Below are 20226 nucleotides of genomic sequence, written 5' to 3' on the forward strand. Positions count from 1 at the left end.
ACATTCTCCTCGTGTCTGTGTGGGTCTCACCCACACAACCCAAAAAGATGTGCAGGGTAGGTGAATTGGCCATGCTAAATTGCCTTTTAATTGGGGAAAAAAAATTGATACTCTAAATTTATTTAAAAAAAATAAATGTTTAAGGAACAAATTCCAGACAGTGGGGCCAAGGCAGCTGAAAACAACTGGACGGGAATTAGGGCAGATCGCAGCGGTAAGTTTTTTTTTCTCACACCTGTGAGGCTGCAGAATTGTCAACTGGAGTTTGATAAAGAGCACAGGTTGGTGTTTAAAAATAGATTAAATAAGTGGTTGAAGGAAAGTTGGAGTGGGACAGGATTTGAGCTATTGCTCACGTGGAGGGTAGGAGACATGGACCTTTAGGGCCAAACAGCTGGTTTCTACATTGTACTTTCTATGTATGGGATGCATGCATGTACGCAGTGCCCACATGTTGAGACTCCAGCCTGCATTGTTGTAAAGGGGAAAGTTAGGGACACTGAGTGAAGTCCAGTTTTATCAGTTGGTTCTAAACAAGCTGCCTTTGAGGAGTATTCATTCGGCACATTACTGATGAACAGCAAGTATTTCTGTTGGCCAGATTCTGCAATGCCTGTTGTCCATGAAGATAGCAGCCAGAAGCCAGCAGTTAATAGTAGGGAAACTATTGGAGTAAGTTCTGAAGGAGAGAATCTATCTCAACTTGGAGAGGCAAGGTTTGATCAGAATAGTCAGCATGGCTTTCTCAGAGGGAGGTCATGCTGAACAAGTTTGATTGAATTTTTCAAGGAGCCGATCAGGTATGTAGATGAGGGTAGTGCAGTTGATGTAGTTTACATGGATTTCAGCAAAACCTTTTGACAAGTTCCCACATGTGAGACTGATAAAATAGGTAAAATGGGATCCAGGGTGACCTGGCAAGTTGAATCCAAAACTGGCTTAGTGGTAGGAGATAGAGGGTTTCAGTAGAAGGCTGTTTGTGTGGCTGGAGGTTGGGGTCCAGTGGCTGACCACAAGGATCAGAGCTAGGCCCCTTATTGTTTATGCTATATGTAAACAATATAGATGAGAATGTGTGTGTGTTTGGGAGGGGGGGATAAGTAAGTTTGCGGATCTCACAAAGATTGCCAGTAAGATTAAAGCAAATTACTGTAGATGCTGGAATCTAAAACCAAAACAGAAAATGCTGGACAATCTCAGCAGGTCTGACAGTATCTGTGGAGAAAGAACAGAGCTAAAGTTTTGACTCTGGATGACTCTTAGAGCTGGGATTTGAGGAAAAATCCAGCTTTGACAAAGAGTCACCCAGGCTTGAAACATTTGCTGAATTCTCTCTCCACAGATGCTGTCAGGCTGGCTGAGATTGTCCAGCATTTTCTGCTTTTGTGACAAAGATAGATAGGTTGGCTAGTGAGGAATGATGTCTTAGGTTGCAGGAAGATATAGAATGGTTGGTCAGATGGGCAGATCAGTGGCAGATGGAATTCAACCCTGAAAAGTGTGAGGTGATGCACTTTGGTAGGAGAAACAAGACAAGGGAGTATGAGTACTCCCAGGACACTAGGAAGCTCAGTGGAACTGAGTGTTTGGGGTGCTTGTCCACAGATCCCTGAATGCGGCAGGTTAATAGGGTAGTTAAGAAGGCAAATGGGACACTTGTCTTTATCTGTTGTGGCATAGATTATAAGAGCAAGAAGGTATGCTGGAGCTGTTTGGTTAGGCCACAGCTGCAGTTCTGAATGCCTCGTTATCGGAAAGATCCGATTGCATTGGAGAGGGTGCAGAGATTCATCAAGATGTTGCCTGGGATGGAGCATTTGAGCTATAAAGAGAGGCTGGATAGGCTCGGGTTGTTTTCCTTATAACCGAGAAGGCTGAAGGGGGGACCTGATTACGGTGTAAAAGATTATGATGGGTATGTACAGGGTGGATAGGAAGGAGCTGCACCTCTTAGTTGAAGGGCCAATAATGAGGGGGCGTAATTTAACAATGAGGGGCAGAGGGATTTGAGGAAAATCTTTTCACCCAGAGGGAACGCACTACCTGGGAGGGTAGTCGATGGGGGAAACCTCACAACCTTTAAAAGATGAGCATTTGAAATGTCATAACACTCAAGGCCAAGTGTTGGAAAGTGAGATTACTGTATACTTAGTATAGTTTTGTTAGTGCAGACTCGATGGGCCGAAGGGCCTATTCTGTACTGTATGAATCTATGACCTATGACAGCACCAGGACCTCTACAAGACCAACATGAAAGCAGTTATTGGCATTATTTGAAGTTGTATCCTGATAGAATAATTGATACGGGACCAGTGACCAGAGGTTGAGTCGTCCAAATCTGAACTGTAACATTCATTATGGTTAGGTGAATGGGCAAACACTTGACAGATAGAGTGTGATGTAGGAAATGTTTGGTCAGAAGAATAAAGGAGCTGAATATTATCTAAATGGAGCAAGACTGCAGAAAGCTGCAGCACAGAGGGATTTGGCGTCCTCGTGCATAAATTACAAAAAGCTAGCATGCAAGTTCAGCAGGTAACAGGGAAGGCAAATAGAATGTTGGCCTAGTTTTCAAAGGGAATGGAGTATAAAAATAGGGAAGTCCTGCTAAAAAGACACAAGGCACTAGTTAGACCACACCTGGAATACTGGGAACAGTTTTGGTGTCCTTATCCAAGGAAAGATATACTGACATTGGAGGCAGTCCGGAGAAGGTTCACTAGGTTAATCCCGGGTATGAAGGGATTTTCTTATGAGGAGAGGTTGAGTAGGTTGGGCCTGGACTCATTGGTGTTTAGAAGAATGAGAGATGACCTTATTGAGACATAAAGGATTCTTGGGGGGCTTGGCAGGGTAGATACTGAGAGGTAATTTCTCCTTGTGGGATAGTCAAGGACCAGAGAACATAATCTCAGAGTAAGGGAGTCACCCATTTAAGATCGAGATGAGGATGAGTGTTGTACGTCAAAGGGTAGTGAATGTGGAACTCTTTATCGCAGAGAGCTGTAGAGGCTGGGTCGTTAAGTATGTTCAAGGCTGAGATAGTCAGATTTTTAATCAGTTAGGAAATCCAGGATTATTGGGCTAAAGTGGGAAGTTGGAATTGCGGATCATTGCATTAAATCGTGTCTTATGGTCTACCTGTGCCTCCAACCACCTCCTCTCCCTCGTCATAGTCATAAGGAGCAAGAGTAGGCCATTCAGCCCTGCGAGCCTGCTCCGCCATTCTGTAAAATCATGGCTGATCTGTTATTAACCTCAGATCTGCACTCCGCCAACCCCAATAAACTCTCATCTCTGGTGTGAAGGGCGGCACGGTGGCACAGTGGTTAGCATTGCTGCCTACGGCGCTGAGGACCCGGGTTCGAATCCCGGCCCTGGGTCACTGTCTGTGAGGAGTTTGCACATTCTCCCCGTGTCTGCGTGGGTTTCACCCCCACAACCCAAAGATGTGCAGGGTAGGTGGATTGGCCATGTTAAATTGCCCCTTAATTGGAAAAAATGAATTGGATATTCTAAATTTAAAAAAAAAGAAAAAAAAAAAAAAAATCTCTGGTGTGAACAGATCTGTGAACTCCCAGGGAATGAAGACATGAGGAGCAGCTGGGAAAGTGGAGTTGAGGCAGAAGATCACCCATGATTGTCTTTAATGGCAGAGCAGACTTGAGGGGCCAAATGGTCTACTTAAGCTCCTGTTCCTTAAGTTCTCAGTAAATTTGCAGTTTCCCAAATAGAAATCTTTCTTTTATATTAAAAGAACATTTTTTTCTCATCCCGAATGTTTGTATGCAACCCGATTATATTGTGCTTAATCCCTGTTAAATATTCTGGGAACGACCTTAAAAAAACAATGTAGTTCTATTGTGAGTTGTGGTGATGAAGGTGTAGCGCGGTACTCCTGGAAATCCATTCCAGAATATCAAAGCTTTACTGTTGCTGGTCGCTCCCTCCTGTACGATTAGGCGAAGATAAGGAATTTGTGCACGTGTTAATACCTCTTTTCATGCCCTCTCTTGTAGTGCACTTGGCGCAGGCAGTGGTCAGTGGAATCGCGGCGCCCATGCCTGTGAAGCGCACACACAGATGATGTCTGAGGCTGGGCGGGGCCATAGCAGTCGGATTGGCGGCAGCTCTAAAGGAATGATCACCCTGTGGCACGCACTCTGCCTCTGTTTAGTCACTGTCACCAGCAGTGTCCCTGCTGCCAGGCTCCGCATTTCAGAACCTGAAGAAAAATCTACCAGGCGTCCTCCCTCAGGTAAACCTCGGATCCAGATGTCTTTTACTGTCCATTTCATCTGTACTGTTTTGGGGGAATGGTCGGATCAATGGGATTTTGTGTGAAGTTCTTTGCCTCTTTTTTTAAAAAATGATTCATTACGGGATAATGGGCGTCACTGGGCAAAGCCAACATTTATTGCCCATCCCTAGTTGCCCCTGGAGAAGCTGATGGTCGGCCTGCCTATATGATGAAGGTTCTCCCAGAGTGCTGGTAAGGACGGAATCCCAGGATTTTGATCCAAGTAGGAACGTATCTATTACATTGTACAAGCAGTGACAGTCTTGAGAAATTCATTGTGCGAAGCAATGTCTGATGTTCCAGCTTAAAGCCCTTTATAAACTCTATATTTCTAACAGTACATTATTTTGGCTGTTCAATTTTCTTGTCCAGCAGTCAACAATTTGATTTCTATGGGAAAAATAATCTGATGTGTTTAAAAATGTCTGCAACTGAAATGATGATGTCTGTAATTTGGAATAAGATCATTTACAATACTCTGCACTCAAAATTGTGTTTTTGCTGCTCATTTTAAAATTGCAGTCCGTTTTTGACATTGTTATGCTGGATCTATCTCAGCTGTTTGTATCCATCACTCACCAAGTTGGGTGGAAAGCGCGCTGTAAAGATGAGGCAACCATTTGGCAAGGCCTACTACTGCAGAAAGCCCCGACCTCTGTTTTCTGCTCCCAACCAACCCCGTCCCAGTCTGGCAGCTTGTTGTCCATCAGTCACATGTAAATTTTAGCAAGAGTTGGGAATAGTGGTAGGACCCAGGAAACTGACCTGTTTCTCTACTTTCTCCTACTGATCTTGTCTGGGAAAGGATGGTCTCTGTGACAACCCAGAGAAGGCCTGCCGATGTCCCTTTCTGGAGGGGGAAATGGCTCAGTGGTGAGCACTCTCGCATTCCTCTCAACATTCAGCCACTCACTATTTTTAGGGGCAACTGCCAGTCTGAGGCCTAAATAAAAGCCCCCTTTAATTTTCAGGCTCTCACTGCCCTCTCTGGTGACCACCTTTTACTTTAATTCTTTCAGGGGTATGGACATTGCTGGACCAGCATTTATTGCCCATCTCTAATTGTCCTTGAGAAGGTGAGCTGCCTTCTTGAACCACTACAATCCACGTTGTAGGAAAACCCACAGTGCTGTTAGGGAGGAGGTTCAAGATTTTGAACCAGCAACAGTGAAGAATTGGCACTATATTTCTAAGTAAGGATGCTGCGTGGCTTGGAGGAGAGGTTGCAGGTAGTCTTTCCATGCATCTGCAGCCCTTGTCCATCCAGGTGGTATAGGTTCCAGGTTTGGAAGGTACTGTTGAAGGAGCCTTGGTGAGTTGCTGCAGTGCGCCAGTGATGAAGGTAATGAATGTTTAAGGTGGTGGATGAGGTGCCAATCAAATGGGCTGCTTTGACCTGGAAGGTGTTGAGCTTCTTGAGTGTTGTTGAAGCTGCACTCATCGGGCAAATAGAGAGTATTCCATCACACTTCTGACTTGCGTCTTTTAGATGGTGGAGAGGCTTTGGGGATGGTCGCCCCAGAATTCCCAGCCTCTGACCTGCTCTTGTAGCTGAAGTTTTTAATATCGCTAGTCCAGTTAAGATTCTGGTCAATAGTAACCCTCAGGATGTTGATAGAGGGGGATTCAGCAATGGTAATGCCATTGGATGTCAAGACGAGAATGTTAGATTCTCTCCTATTGGAGATGGGAGATAGCCTGGCACATGTGTGGTGTGAATGTTACTCTCTGTTGCTCCTGCCACAGCATTGCCTGAGTTTTTCACCCTTTCACCTGCTCAAACCCTGCTTCGCTACAAAACCCAGTAAGCCAGAAGAACCAAACTAATGCCCTGGGGACTTGGGTTCAAATCTTGCCATGGCAGCTGATGGAGTTTAGAGTTCAACTAATTAATACATTCATATGATTCATTAAAAAAATTGAAAGCTAGTCTTAGTAATGACGCCTTGAAACATTGATTGTCGTAAAAACCCACCTAGTTTGCTAATATCGTTCAGGGAAGGAAATTAGTCAGCCTCACCCAGTCCGGCATACATGTTACTCCAGACCCCAGAGCAGTGTGGCCAACTCTTCAACTGCCCACTGAAGGGTGGGGCGGTGGTGCAGTGGTTATCACTGCTGCCTCATGGTGCCGAGGACAGGGGTTTGATCCCGGCGCTGGGTCACTGTCCATGTGGAGTTTGCACATTCTCCCAGTGTCTGCGAAGGTTTCACCCCCACAAACCCAAAGATGTGTAGGCTAGGTGGATTGGCCACGCTAAATTGCCCCTTAATTGGGGAAAAAAATTTGGTACTCTAAATTTTTTTTTTAAATGTCCCCTGAAATGGCTTAATGAGCCACTCAGCTGTAGAAAACCACTACACAAAAGTCATCATTTTATTATAACTTTTTTGTCACACTATATTTTTATCTGCCTTTCTGTTAGTTGTCTCTCCTTTGTACTCTGTCATTTTCTTTCTCTCTCTCTCTCTCTCTCTATCCACCCCCCCCCCCCCCCCCCCCTCCACTTCTCCTCCAATATTTCCTCTCCAAATGCTATTTACAGCATAGCAGCTGTGTTTATTATTTGAAGTCATGCAATGGAAAGTAGCTTTTTCCTAGTTTCCTGAAGGAGGTACAGAAAAATGGTGCTTGAGCTGTGACAGATTTGGCGACGTTGAATCATTTACTCGCATATAACCAACCGTTAAGCCGAATTGTCGGGTGGAGGCCAGGAGCTGGAGGTGTCACCGTCCTCCCCTTTCCCATCCCTGATTTAACACCATAAATCAGTGCCTCGGTTGTTTTTGTCAGCAAGAAGGCTGTAATAAAACACTTATTCTAAATGTAACTCAACACAGCTTATTTTCCACAACTAAGCAGGTTGATTTATGGAGCTCCTTGAGAAGCTGCTGATGAATTTGCTGGAGTTGGAAATAAAGATTCTGCTGATTAGGTCAGGAGCCTGCTTCTTGCCCCTGAAGAACTGTTGAGTCTTGTTCCTCAATGCAAACTGATTGTGCTGTGTGCAGACTGGCTGAGGGTTCTAATATGCTGGAAGGAGTTCCTCTCCTGAGACCAGCAACAACCCCCCCCCGCCCGCCACAAAGTCCACAACAGAACATAGAGTCCTACTGCTACTGAGTGAATGCAGCTTTGTAATTCCACGGGCCCTCATCTATAAAACCCACATTGAACCAAAGCTTGCTGCAGGAGCCTTAATTTTCGTAAGAAACCGAGGAAGGCAGATTCGGCTTAAACCGGGGAAAAAGAGGGGTTGCTTTGAGGTGGGGTTGTGTAGATTGCAGATATTATGGACTCCACAGGCAGACGTCTTGTGCCGGACAGGAAGACAGGAGATGCAGCTTCAGCCTGAATGGAGACCAAGGGGCCTCATCTGGGCTGAATTTCCCCTTCAGCTTGTTGGATCGGAAACAATGTTAGATTTTTGTGAATGAAAGTGGAGAGGCTGGACAAAAAGCGAATGCAAATGCCATTAACAAGCTGCTTCGCAGACGATTAAAGGGGTCATTGAACTCTTTTACCTCTTCAAGGATCACGGTCAGTGTATTCGCCAGCTGAGAATGGGGATTCAGACACTAAAAGTGAACTCTATAGGAACTCTAACCTGGAGAGGGAGCTGTCAATGGCATTCTCTCAGTTCTTCCGCCACACTCGCACATATAAAGGACCCCATTTCCGGAGGCCCAATGATGATGTGACAAAACCAGGCTTTCTTCGCTTTTGTGATCTGGTGCAAGATTGAGCAACTCTTGCACTGATTTGCTAAGAACACCGAGCCAGTTTCCGTGCACACTTTGTGTCACAAGAGAGATCACAGGAAATACAAGTGCCTGGACACAGAGATGCTGCCCACAAATTGCCAGGCCCACCGTACCACAAAGTACAGTTGATACAGTGACATAATGGGCTATATTTTCCTGATGCTGAAGCTTACAGCACTCACCATTATTCATGCACAAATCGGACAGCAGCGTCTAGTGAGCACACCGTTGCAGTGGGATGCACCACTCAGGATGTTACTACCCAAGGTGCTCCTCCAAAAATGGCATCTTGCCCTCTGTTTCAATTCATTTGTTTTTGTAACTTTAAAATTAAAAAAAAAAAGAGTACTCAATTCTTTATGTTTTTATTTTTTTTTTTAAATTTAGAGTACCCAATTCATTTTTTTCCAATTAAGGGGCAATTTAGCATGGCCAATCCACCTAGCCTGCACATCTTTGGGTAGTGGGGTGAAACCCACACAAACACGGGGAGAATGTGCAAACTCCACACGGACAGTGAGCCAGAGCCGGGATCGAACCTGGGACCTCGGCGCCATAAGTCTGCAGGGATAACCCACTGTGCCACCGTGTCGCCCAAGAGTACTCAATTCTTGAGGTACGGGGAGAATGTGCAAACTCCACACAGACCGTGACCAGGGGCCGGGATCGAACCCGGGTCTTCGGCGCTGTGATGCAGCAGTGCTAACCACCACACTAACATGCTGCCCTCCCTGTTGCAATTCACATCCATTTATTGGAATGAAATTGCTGTACTTTTCATCTCCATTCCAGTCGAAATAATTTTTAATTTGTGCAACATGTTAATTACTCACAAGATGGATGTCTCTGAAAAGGCCTAGCAACCACTCAGTTGTGTCTGGCTACTGCAGAAAAGTTGAAGAAAACTAAAATCGCACTGACCACCAAACATCGAACCTGGCACTGAAAATGACCAAGGATACACTGCCTGATTTCACCTGCAAAATCCTCCTCACTAACATTGGCTAGCTTGTTCCAAAATTGGGAGAATTATCCCACCGACTAGTCAAGTAACAGCCTGGCATAATCATACATACTGAATCATATCATACAGATAATATCACAATCCCTGGGTGTGTCCTATACCAGCAAAGGAGGTGGCACCGAGGTATACAGTTCGGAAGGTGTTGCCCTGGGAGTCGTTCACATTGATTCCAGGCCCCATGGAATCTCATGGCATCAGATAAAATGTGGGCAAGGGGGCAGCATGGTGGCGCAGCGGTTAGCCCTGCTGCCTCATGGCGCCGAGGTCCCAGGTTCGATCCCGTCTCTGAGTCACTGTCCGTGTGGATTTTGCACATTCTCCTCGTGTTTGCGTGGGTTTCACCCCCACAACCCAAAAGATCTGCAGGTTAGGTGGATTGGCCACGCTAAATTGCCCCTTAATTGGAAGAAATGAATTGGGTACTCTAAATTTTATTTTTTTTAAATGTGGGCAAGGAAACTTCCTGGTGATTCCCACATACCACGCCCCCTCAGCTGATAAATCAGTACTCCTCCATGTTGAATACCAAATGGTGGAAGTACTGAGGCTGCCAAGGGCACAGAATGTATTCTGGATGGGTGATTTTAATGTCCATCACCAAGAGTGGCTTGGTAGCACCACTGCTGACCTAGCAAATCCGGAAGGACGTAGCTGCTAGACTAGGCCTGTGGCTGGTGATGGGCACCAATGAGAGGGGAAAATATTTGATCTTGCCATCACCAATCTACGTGTCGCAGATGCATCTGTCCATAAAAGTACCGGTAACAGTGACCAATGCCCAGTCATTGTAGAGAAAGACCTATCTTCACAATTGAGGACACCCTCACAACCACCATGCTATCTGATCAGTTCATGTCAATACTGATCATCCATGATGCATTGTTTTCAATCAGGAGCAGCAGAATCCTATTCAACCACAAGCTGTAATCATGGCCCAGCAAATCCCCCACTCTACAATTACCACCAAGCCAGGGGATCAACCCTGGTTCAATGAAGAGTGCAGGAGGGCATGCCAGAAGCAACACCAAGCATATCTAAAAAATGGTGAAGCAGGGCAGCACGGTGACACAGCAGAAGCATTATGCAATAGAGAGAGCTAAGCTGCCCCATAACCAATGGATCAGATGAAAGCTCTGCAGTCCTGCCATATCCAATTGTAAATAGTGGTGGATAGTTAAACAACCCCCCAACTAGAGGAGGAGGCTCCACAAATATCCCCATCGTCAATGATGGGGGAGCCAAATGCATCAGTGCAAAAGATAAAGCTGACGCATTTGCAACAATCTTCAGCCAGAATTGTCCAATACATGATTCATCTTAGCCTCCTTTGGAGGTGCCCAGCATCACAGATGCCAGTCAATTCACTCCACGTGTTATCAAGAAACGGTTGAAGATATTGAGTACTACAAAGGTAATGAGTCCAAACAAGATTCTGGCAATAGCACTGAAGACTTGTGCTCCAGAACTAGCTGTATGTTAGCCCAGCTGTTCCAGTACAGCTACAACACTAGCATTTCCCCAGCAATGTGGAAAATTACCCAGCAAGCAGGACAAATCCAATCCGACCAATTACCGTCCCTTCAGTCGTCGGCAGTGCTGTCAAGCAGCATTTAGCAATAATCTTCTCACTGATGCTCAGTTTGGGTTCCGCCAAGGCCACTCAGCTCCAGACCGCATTACAGTCTTGGTCCAAATGTGGAAAATAGAGCTAAATTCAAGAGGTGAAGTGAGAGTGACTGCCCTTGACATCAAAGCAATATTTGACTAAGTACAGCATCATGGAGCCCTAGCACAACTGGAGTCCATGGGAATCCAGGGAAAGCTCTTCACTGGTTGGAGTCATATCTCGCACAAAGGAAGATGGGTTGTGATGCTACAGGTATTCCGCAGGGTAGTGTCCTAGGCCCAAACATTTTCAGCTGCTTCATCAATGATCTTCCCTCCATCAAATTGGGAATGTTTGCTGATGTTCAGCACCATTTATTTGCACCTCCTGAAATTCTGAACCAGTCCATGTCCACATGCAGCAAGACCTGGGCAACATTCAGGCTTAGGCTGACTAAATAACCTGGGGCTGGTTTAGCACAGTGGGCTAACAGCTGGCTTGCAATGCAGAACAAGGCCAGCAGCTCGGGTTTAATTCCTGTACCGGCCTCCCCGAAAGGGCGCTGGAATGCGATGACTAGGGGCTTTTCACAGTAACTTCATTGAAGCTCACTTGTGACAATATGAAATTATTATTATTATTATTATTATTAATATAAATAAGTAATATTTGCACCACACAGGTTTCAGGCACTACCATCTCCAACAAGAAAGAATCAAACTAACTTCCCATGACATTCAACAACATTACCGATTATCACTGAATCCTTCACCAACAAGGGCAACACAGTGGTTAGCGCAGCTGCCTCAAAACGGCATATACCCAGGTTCAATTCCAGCCTTGGGTGACTGTGTGGAACTTGCACATTCTCCCCGTGTCTGCATGGGTTTCCTCCGGGTGCTCCGGTTTCCTGCCACCCAGTCCAAAGATGTGCCGGTTGGGTGGATTGGCCATGCTAAATTGCTTTGTAGCGTCCAAAGATGGGCAGGTTAGGTGGGGTTCTGGGGATAGGGTGGAGGAGTGGGCCTCGGCAGGATGCTCCTTTTGAGGGTCAGTACAGACTCGATCGGCTGAATGGCCTCCTTCTGCACTGTTGGGATTCTATGCTGGGGTTACCATTGACCAGCAACCTAACTGGACCAGCCACACAAACTGGATGAACTCAACATTTGTTTGTTTGTTTTTTCATTGTTTTTTTCTCTCAATCAAAATTTTCACTCTTTAATATTTTGCTTTCTGTACCTGATTTGTTGCTGAATTAAATATTTTAACTGGCACTTTCTGCTTCAGACAATGATTATTTGCAATACCAGATTCCAGATGCCCTGTAGAGGCTGCTGCACGTTTTGGACCTTGCTGTGCGAAGATCCATGGAAATTCCAGCAAGTCCAAGTATAACGTATGCTGTCTTCCTATTAATTCTCAAAACCAACCGCCAATGGCCCCCTAGTGGAAGAGCACTGACAGTTCAGGGAAGGTTGACAAGTGGAGACCAGTTTAAATCCTGTGATTCGGGGTAAAACTACCTCTTCACTACTCTCAGTGCATGCTGTGAGGCGTAGTTTTAAAAAAAATTTTAGATTACCCAATTATTTTTTCCAATTAAGGGGTAATTTAGCGTGGCCAATCCACCTACTCTGCACATTTTTGGGTTGTGGGGGCGAAACCCACGCAGACACGAGGAGAATGTGCAAACTCCACACGGACAGTGACCCAGGGCCGGGATCGAACCTGGGACCTCAGCGCCGTGAGGCGGTTGTGCTAACCACTAGGCCACCGTGCTGCCTCTGTGAGGCTTAGTTTAAAAAAAACCTCCAAACATTTCTGTTAATAGTTTAATTACATCGTCATCTGTAAATGTTCGTGAATCATGAGGGTTCAGGTCGAGAGGAGATTTGATGGAGATATGCAAAACCATGAGTGTTCAGGACAGAGTAACGTGGAGAAACTGTTCCCACTCGTGAAACAATCAACAATGAGAGGGCACAGATGTAAAGCACTGAGAACTGTGCCACCTAGTAAATGTATTCAGTGTAGGGAAGCTAATGGTAAAGTCAGCATGTTTTGTATGATGGAACATTGTTTGCGCAATACAGCCTTCGTAAAAGCATACAGTCTCCGTTTCGCACAGTCTACACTTTTACAAACCTATACCGACTCCTAACTGTCCCATTCACCAGCACTCCTGTGTTCACTGACCTACATTGGCTCCTGATTTGGCAATGCCTCTATTTTAAAACTGTTATCTTAATTTTCAAATCGCTCCATTGGCTTGCCCTTCCCTATCTCCGTAATCTCATCCAGCCCTACAACCCTCTAACATATCTGCACTACTCTAATTCTACCCCTTGCGCATCCTCAATTTTAATCACCCCACCATTGCCGATTGTACCTGTAGCGACCATGGCTTTAAGCTCTGGACGTTTCTCCCTAATCCTCTCCGCCCTCTCCACTTCTCCGTTTTCTTTTAAGGCACCCCTTGAAACCTATCTCTTTGACCAAGATTTTGGTTCTAGGTCCTAATGTCCTCTTATGCAGCTCAGTGTCAAATGTTGTTTGGCATCACTTTCGAGGCACTTACTGGATAAAACGCCGCATTAAATAAATATTAGTTGTTGTTGTCCAACACATGTTACCTGTAAGTCCTTGCACAAAGCTTCCTCTAACCACCTTTATGAAGTGCGTGGGGCATTTACATCAGCCATTCAAATAAAAACTTCAAATTTCTTCCAGCTTCCTCCAGCTGCTTGTGCAGTAGATATTCCGAGTGTTGACTGAATTCAATGCTTTGACCACAAGATTTTTATAAGTATTGAGAGTTTAACAAATACACTCAGCTAATGTTGTTTCACTCTTCAAGAAGAGTGGTAAAGATGAACCAGGGAATTACCAACCGGTGAGTTTCATGTCAATGTTAGAAAACTATTGGGGAAAATTCTGAAGGAGAGAATTAATTTCCACTTGGGAATATGGGGATAGTCGGCATGGCTTTGTCAGAGGGAGGTCATGCCTAATAAATTTGATGGAACTTTTTGATCAAGTGACTGAGTGTGTTGATGAAGGAAGTGAAGTTCATGTAATTTATATGGATTTTAGCAAAGCCTTTGACAAGGTCCCACATGGGAGACTGATTGAGAAATGGAAGCACATGGAATTCAAGGAAACTTGCCGAGATGGATCCGATACTGGAATAGGACACGAAGGGCGGTGGTGGAAGGCTGTTTGAGTAACCGGAGGCCAGTGTCCAGCACTTCGGAAGAAGAAACCGGACAAAGGAGTATGTAATGAATGGCAGGATGCTAGAAAGCTCAAAGGAGCAGATGGATCTTGGGGCTACATGTTCAGAGATTCCTGAAGACGGCAGAGCAGATGAATAGGGTAATTAAGAAAGCCTATGAGACACTTACCGTTATCAGTTTGTGGAATATAAGACCAAGGAGGTTATGTTGGAGCAGTAGAGAACATTGGTTAGGCCACAGCTGAAGTACTGTGTGCAATTCACTATAGGAAGAAGGTGATTGCACTGCAGGGGGTACAGAGGAGATTCACCAGGATGTCGCCTGGGATGGAACATCTGAGCTGTAAGAGACTGGATAGGCTGGGATTGTTTTCTTTAGAGCAGAGAAGGCTGAGGGGGATACGAATGAGATGTATAAGATTATGAGGGGTTCGGACAGAGTAAATGGGGAGCACCTATTCCCCTTGGTTGAAGAGCCAATCACAAGGGGCATAGTTTTAGGATATGCCGATGGGATTTGAGGGGAAAAAAATGGACTCATTAGAGTGGTGAGAATTTGAATGCACTGCCTAGGAAGGTAGCGAAGGCTGGAAACCTCACAGCCTTTAAAAAATACTTGGATGAGCACTTGAAACACCATCACACTCAAGGATATGGGCCAGGTGCTGGTAAGTGGGGTTAGCGCAAGATTCGGGGTAGTTATTTTCGGCGCAGACTAGATGGGCCTTTTCTGTGCTGTATGACTCTGACTCTATTTCAAGCAACCATTTAATTATAGTTTAATTGAAGACTCCGGTATGAGTTATAACCTTAATGAGGGCAAAATCTAACTGCAGGTACTGTGTTCTGTTTTATGAAAGGTGGTTGGCTATGAAGCAGTGAGGTTCAGATTAATCTGGTAGGCTTTCCACAAACCCTTTATTAAAACCACCTTGTACCAAGCGGCCATTTTGCCTCTTCAAGAATGAAAGCCCTACGTGAAAAAATGGCAAGCAGCCTTTGAAGAGGAAATCATACCTGTAGCTGAATGTGAATGCAGTTGGCGTCAATACCTCTCTCAAACCCTCCCACTACCTCCTTGATATATCAAATTTTGTAGGCCGAATGGCCTACTCCTGCTCCTATATCCTATGCCTTGAATGATCCATAGTTTCTTGCAATGAAAGATTAAAGTCCTAGTTTTGAACCAGATATTATCTCAGCCACAAAGAATGCCTATTTCAATTCCCAGATCATCTTCCACCTCAAGGCCTACCTATCTTGTTTGCCGCTGAAATGGTTATCTATGCCATTGTCGTTTCCAAACTCAACTATTCCAATGTTCGCCGGGCCAGCCTCCCATTTCCCAGCCTCTAGATTTCAGCTCGTCTAAAACTCATATCCTATCCTGACGTGTATTGACTCTCAGTCCCAAATCCCCAGATTTAAAATTAGAGAGAGTGCAGAAAAGATTCACAAGATTGGTTCCAGGGATGAGGAACTTCAGTTATGAAGGTAGATTGGAGAAGTTAGGACTGTTTTTCTCAGAGAAAAGAAGGCCGAGAGGAGATCAGACAGAGGTTTCCAAAATAATGCGGGTTCAGGACAGGGTAGACGTGGAGAAACTGTTCCCACTCATGAAACAATCAAGAATGAGAAGGCACAGATGTAAAGTAATTGCAAAAGAAGCAAAAGTGACAAGAGGAGAAACCTTTTCATGCATGGTTAAAGCCTGGAATGCATTGCCTGAGAGTGTGCTGGAGGCAGGTTTAATTGAGACATTCAAAAGAGAATTAGATTGTTATCTGAAAAGGAAGAATGTACAGGGAGAAGGCAAGGGAATTGCACTCGGTGAACTGCTCACTTTACTGCTCTGGTTTCCTGTACATCCCCACCCCGTCTCCTTCCCCATTGCTCCAGCATTGGCAGCATGTTGTTAGTAACTAGATTTTGAAATTTCTTCCCTAAACCCCTCCACTTCCCAGACCTTTTAAGGCCTCCTCTTTGACCAAGCGTATGGTCATTGCACCTAATATCTTCTTTGGCTTAGTGTCCATTTCTGTCTGATTTCCCATTCTGCCAGCTGCTTTGAGATGTTTTCTATGTTAATGGCTCCATATAAATTCAAGTTTTTAATGCTGTTTAGTACTGAAATAAAACTATCAAAAATTATTCATTTGGCTTAATACAAAGTAAGGTGACCCCAGCTGTTGCAGAAAAGGCAAATGCAGCTGTTTGAGGGTAAATTAACTGTTGCTGTGGTGGAGTAAGGCAAACCCAGATGTTGTGGGGTGAGGTGATTCCGACTGTCAAGAGTACGGCAACTGTAATTAGTTCAAGGTAAAGTAAATGCAACTGTTAAAAGATATGGTAATGCAGTTGTTGTGAAGCAAGGTTGGTCAACAGTTATGGAATAACATGGATCTAGTGGCTGCCAGAGAAGCCAGCGCCAGATCATAGAATCATAGAATCCTACAGTGCAGAAGGAGGCTATTCGGCCCATCGAGTCTGCACCAACCCTCTAAAAGAACACCAAGACACTAGCCCTAGACCCACTCCCCTGCCCTGTCCCCCATAACCTCATCCAACCATTAGACACTAAGGGGCAATTTAGCATGGCCAATCCACCTGAACATCTTTGGACTGTGGGAGAAAACCGGAGCACCCGGAGGAAACACGGGGGGAAAAAGTGCAACTCCACACAGTCACCCAAGGTCGGAATTAATCCCAGGTCGAGGGTGGCACGGTGGTGCAGTGGTTAGCACTGCTGCCTCATGGCGCCAAGGACCCGAGTTTGATCCCGCCACCGAATCCCACTGTCCGTGTGGAGTTTGCATATTCTCCCCGTTTCTGCATTGGGTCTCGCCCCACAACCCAAATAAGTGCAGGCTGGGTGGATTGGCCACTCTAAAATAGCCCCTTATTGGAATATTAAAAAAAAAAGAAATTGAAGCCGTGTCACTGGTGCTGTGAGGCAGCAGAGCTAACCACTGTGCCGCTGTGCCAGATGTTGTACAATCACCCGAGCCCAACTGTTGTTAGACGAACATCAGCTGTTATTAGGTATGGTGACTTGAATTCCCACAGGATAAAGCAACTTCCAGCAGTCACAGGGGAGGGGCTGGTTTAGCACACTGGGCTAAATAGCTGGCTTATAATGCAGAACAAGGCAGCAGCGCGGGTTCAATTCCCGTACCAGCTTCCCCGAACAGGCGTCGGAATGTGTCGACTAGGGGCTTTTCACAGTAACTTAATTGAAGTCTACTTGACAATAAGCGATTATTATTATTATTAAATCAACTCCAGGTTCGGGGTTCTCCGGGTCCCCCATCCACATGTTTCTCTGCGGTACCCTTTCGCTGCTGGCGGATTCTATCTTCCCGCTGCTTGTCAATGGGATTTCCCATTGTAACCACCCGACACAATCGGGAACCCTGCAGGCTTGGGTGCGCTACCAGCGGGAAAAGTGAATCCCAGCGACCAGAGAATTCCGACCTGTTGTTTTAGGGCAGGAATGAACAAGTTCAGATGTTAGTACATCATTGCACTGAATACTGAGTGATTTCAATCTATTAGCATTGCTTAATATCTGATTTTTTTTGGGTGGGTTAAAAATTACTTTGAATGATCAGGAGTGGACGGTAATCTACAGTGAATTATATTATGCAAGTAATAGATTATGATTGCTGATTGTAATAGCAGTGTGTATCAAGACACCTAACAAAATTGCCTCCAGCATGTATCTCCTTCATGCATTTCAACATTCACCTGTGGTTGGACAAATGTTACTTCAACTAATCCCTACAAAATGGATTTCTGTAATTTCAGCACATTTTGTGGGAAAATAATAGAGAATTGCACTTCAATTGGGGAGTTAAAAAACTTTATATAGGTTTAATGAGCTGTTCTTCTAGTACCAAACTAGCGATCATAGTTTATAACTTCAGATCCTACTTGTAGCAATTGGAAAACTGAATTTAACGAATCTGCTAATTTCATAAATTAACCATGAAAGATGCTAGATTGTCATAAAACCCAACCCCTTCACTAATTTCCTTCAGAGAAGGCAACACACTACCACTACCTGGTCTAGCGCCTTGTGACTCCACTCCCACACTAGATAATTGACTCTGAATAGCCCCCAGGGCAACCAGCGATGGGCAATAGATGCAGCATTGCCCACATTTGAGAAAAATGTTTTTGAATAAAGCCAACAATAGGGAAAATCAGAAAATTATCTTTACGATGAGCATGTGCAATTTCTTAATAAGTGTACTATTTAAATATCAAACATGCCAGTGGCCTTCTCAGAGTGTCTATACATTCTTGAGTAAAAAGAGGCTTGAAAATTGTATCATTTGAGACACAGGAAATGACTCCTGTTGAAAAGGTCACTTCCTTTCGGAAGTTATAAGGAAGCTCAAATAATGGTGTATACCTCGATTGCCAAATAGTTGCTTTAATTCATTCCAGAGCTGTGCAATTTGCAAAATGTTGTCAGTAGGTGCTATTTTTCTAAATAATACCAGAGGCCAGCCCTAAAGTGAGGTAACAAGTTGCTTGATGGAGCAATTAGAGCTTGTGTGACCATCTGTAAATGCCAAGGTGTTAACCCTTTCTCTGCCAACCCTCAGTGATATCCTTTCCATGGTTTTCTTAAAGGCAAAGCACTGTACTGTGGTTGTCAGCTCAAAGAGATGCAAAACAATATGATGCCATTTTTCATGTGCATAGCATCTGCTGTAGTTTAACCTGGAAGCCTTTACTAACATTTTGTAGCTTGTCTTTAACAGCTGCCAGTCAGATTTGCTGAGTGCTCGCTTCAATGGCTGCCAGTTTGGACTGAATGTGTGCAGTGAGGTGCTGGCCGTTGGCCACACCTGTCCCAGGGGAAAGCTCTTACAAAATACACAGTTACAGACTCGGTGGAAAGAGAAGTCCTAACAAGAGCTGTAAAGTAAAAGGAGAAGCAATAAAACTGGGGGACGCAAGGAGAAACAAAACCTTCTTGTTCAGTAGCTACCACCCTCACTGCCACTCCACTAAGACAACCAATGTTAACTATGGAAATAGAAAATGGATAAATACAACTAGAAAGAGGATTCAATGGCAAACTGCAACCATCGCCTCACGATAAAGATCTTGTGGTTATGGACGTTGATGGCAATCTTTATATTTTGGTTTCCACAAATTGATGGCATTTTGCATCCAGTTTTTTCCCCCCCAAGAAATCCCTCCCAACATGATATTCACTGAATAGGGACAGGGTCCTCGGCTGATATTTTTTATGCCCATTGATTGTAGTGACCCCCTTAAGCCTGTTCCGCTATTAAACTAGATCACAGCTGATCTACCTCAACTCCACCTTCCCGCACTATGCCAATTTCTCTTAACATAAGAACAGGAGTACGTCATCAGCTCGTCGGGCCTGATCTGCCATTCAATAGGGTCATGATTGATCGGACACTTCCATTGCCTTTTACCCACACTATCCCCATAACCCATTCCATTATTGTTGATCAGAAATTTATCAATCTCTACCTTAAACATGAAGTGTTTGAACGTTCTTCCCGTGTCTGCGTGAGTTTCCTCCGGGTGCACCGGTTCCCAAAGAAGGTTAGGTGAATTGGCCATGATAAATTGCCCCTTAGTATTAAAGGTTAGGTGGGGTTACAGCGATGAGGCAGGGGAGTGGGCTTAGTTGGGATGCTCTTTCAGAGGGTCGGTACAAACTCAAAAGGCCTAATGGTCTCCTTCTGCACTGTAGGGATTCTATAATTCTTGCTTGAACATACTCAGTGACTGAGCCTTCACAACCCTCAGGGGTAGACAATTCCAAAGATTTACAACCCCCTGTATTAAAAAAAATAAAATAAAATTTCCCCTCATCTCGATCCTAACTGGCATCCCCTTATTTTCAAATTCCGCCCCCTAGTTCTAAACTCTCCAACCAAGGAAAACATCTCAGCTGCATCTACCCTGTTTATTCCTTTAATTCCCTTAGTACTATCTATCGACCTCCGTCTAATATGCTCAGCAACTGAACATCCACAGCTCTCTTGGATACAGAATTCAAAAATTCACAGCCGTTTGAGTGAAGAAATTTCTCTTAATCTCAGTTTTGAATGGTTGACTCCTCCTTATGCTGAGACTGTGACCCTGTGCTCTAACTTCAACGGGCAAGGGGAAGGTACATTTAATCAGTACTTTACCCTGCCAAGTCCTTTAAAAATTTTACAGGTGTTGTTGAAGCTTTTCGCCTTGCACTATTCAGGACAGATTCGCAAGAATACAAAATTGCAATGGGAACAACA

At 44.7% G+C, this 20226-nt stretch overlaps 1 protein-coding gene across 6 annotated transcripts in view; it reads left to right on the plus strand.

Annotated features, from left to right (window-relative positions):
* LOC119963931 (fibroblast growth factor receptor 3-like) overlaps positions 1–20226 on the plus strand; it is a 254152-nt gene that overhangs the window by 73751 nt on the left and 160175 nt on the right. For all 6 annotated transcript variants that reach the window (XM_038793355.1, XM_038793358.1, XM_038793357.1 and 3 more), the window contains exon 2: positions 4020–4258. In XM_038793355.1, coding sequence (XP_038649283.1) covers positions 4084–4258 — 175 coding nt within the window. In that variant the 5' untranslated portion in view covers positions 4020–4083. The remainder of the gene's footprint in view (positions 1–4019; positions 4259–20226) is intronic.

The sequence above is a fragment of the Scyliorhinus canicula genome, chromosome 3, assembly GCF_902713615.1.
Source record: "Scyliorhinus canicula chromosome 3, sScyCan1.1, whole genome shotgun sequence".
NCBI classification, from domain to species: domain Eukaryota; kingdom Metazoa; phylum Chordata; class Chondrichthyes; order Carcharhiniformes; family Scyliorhinidae; genus Scyliorhinus; species Scyliorhinus canicula.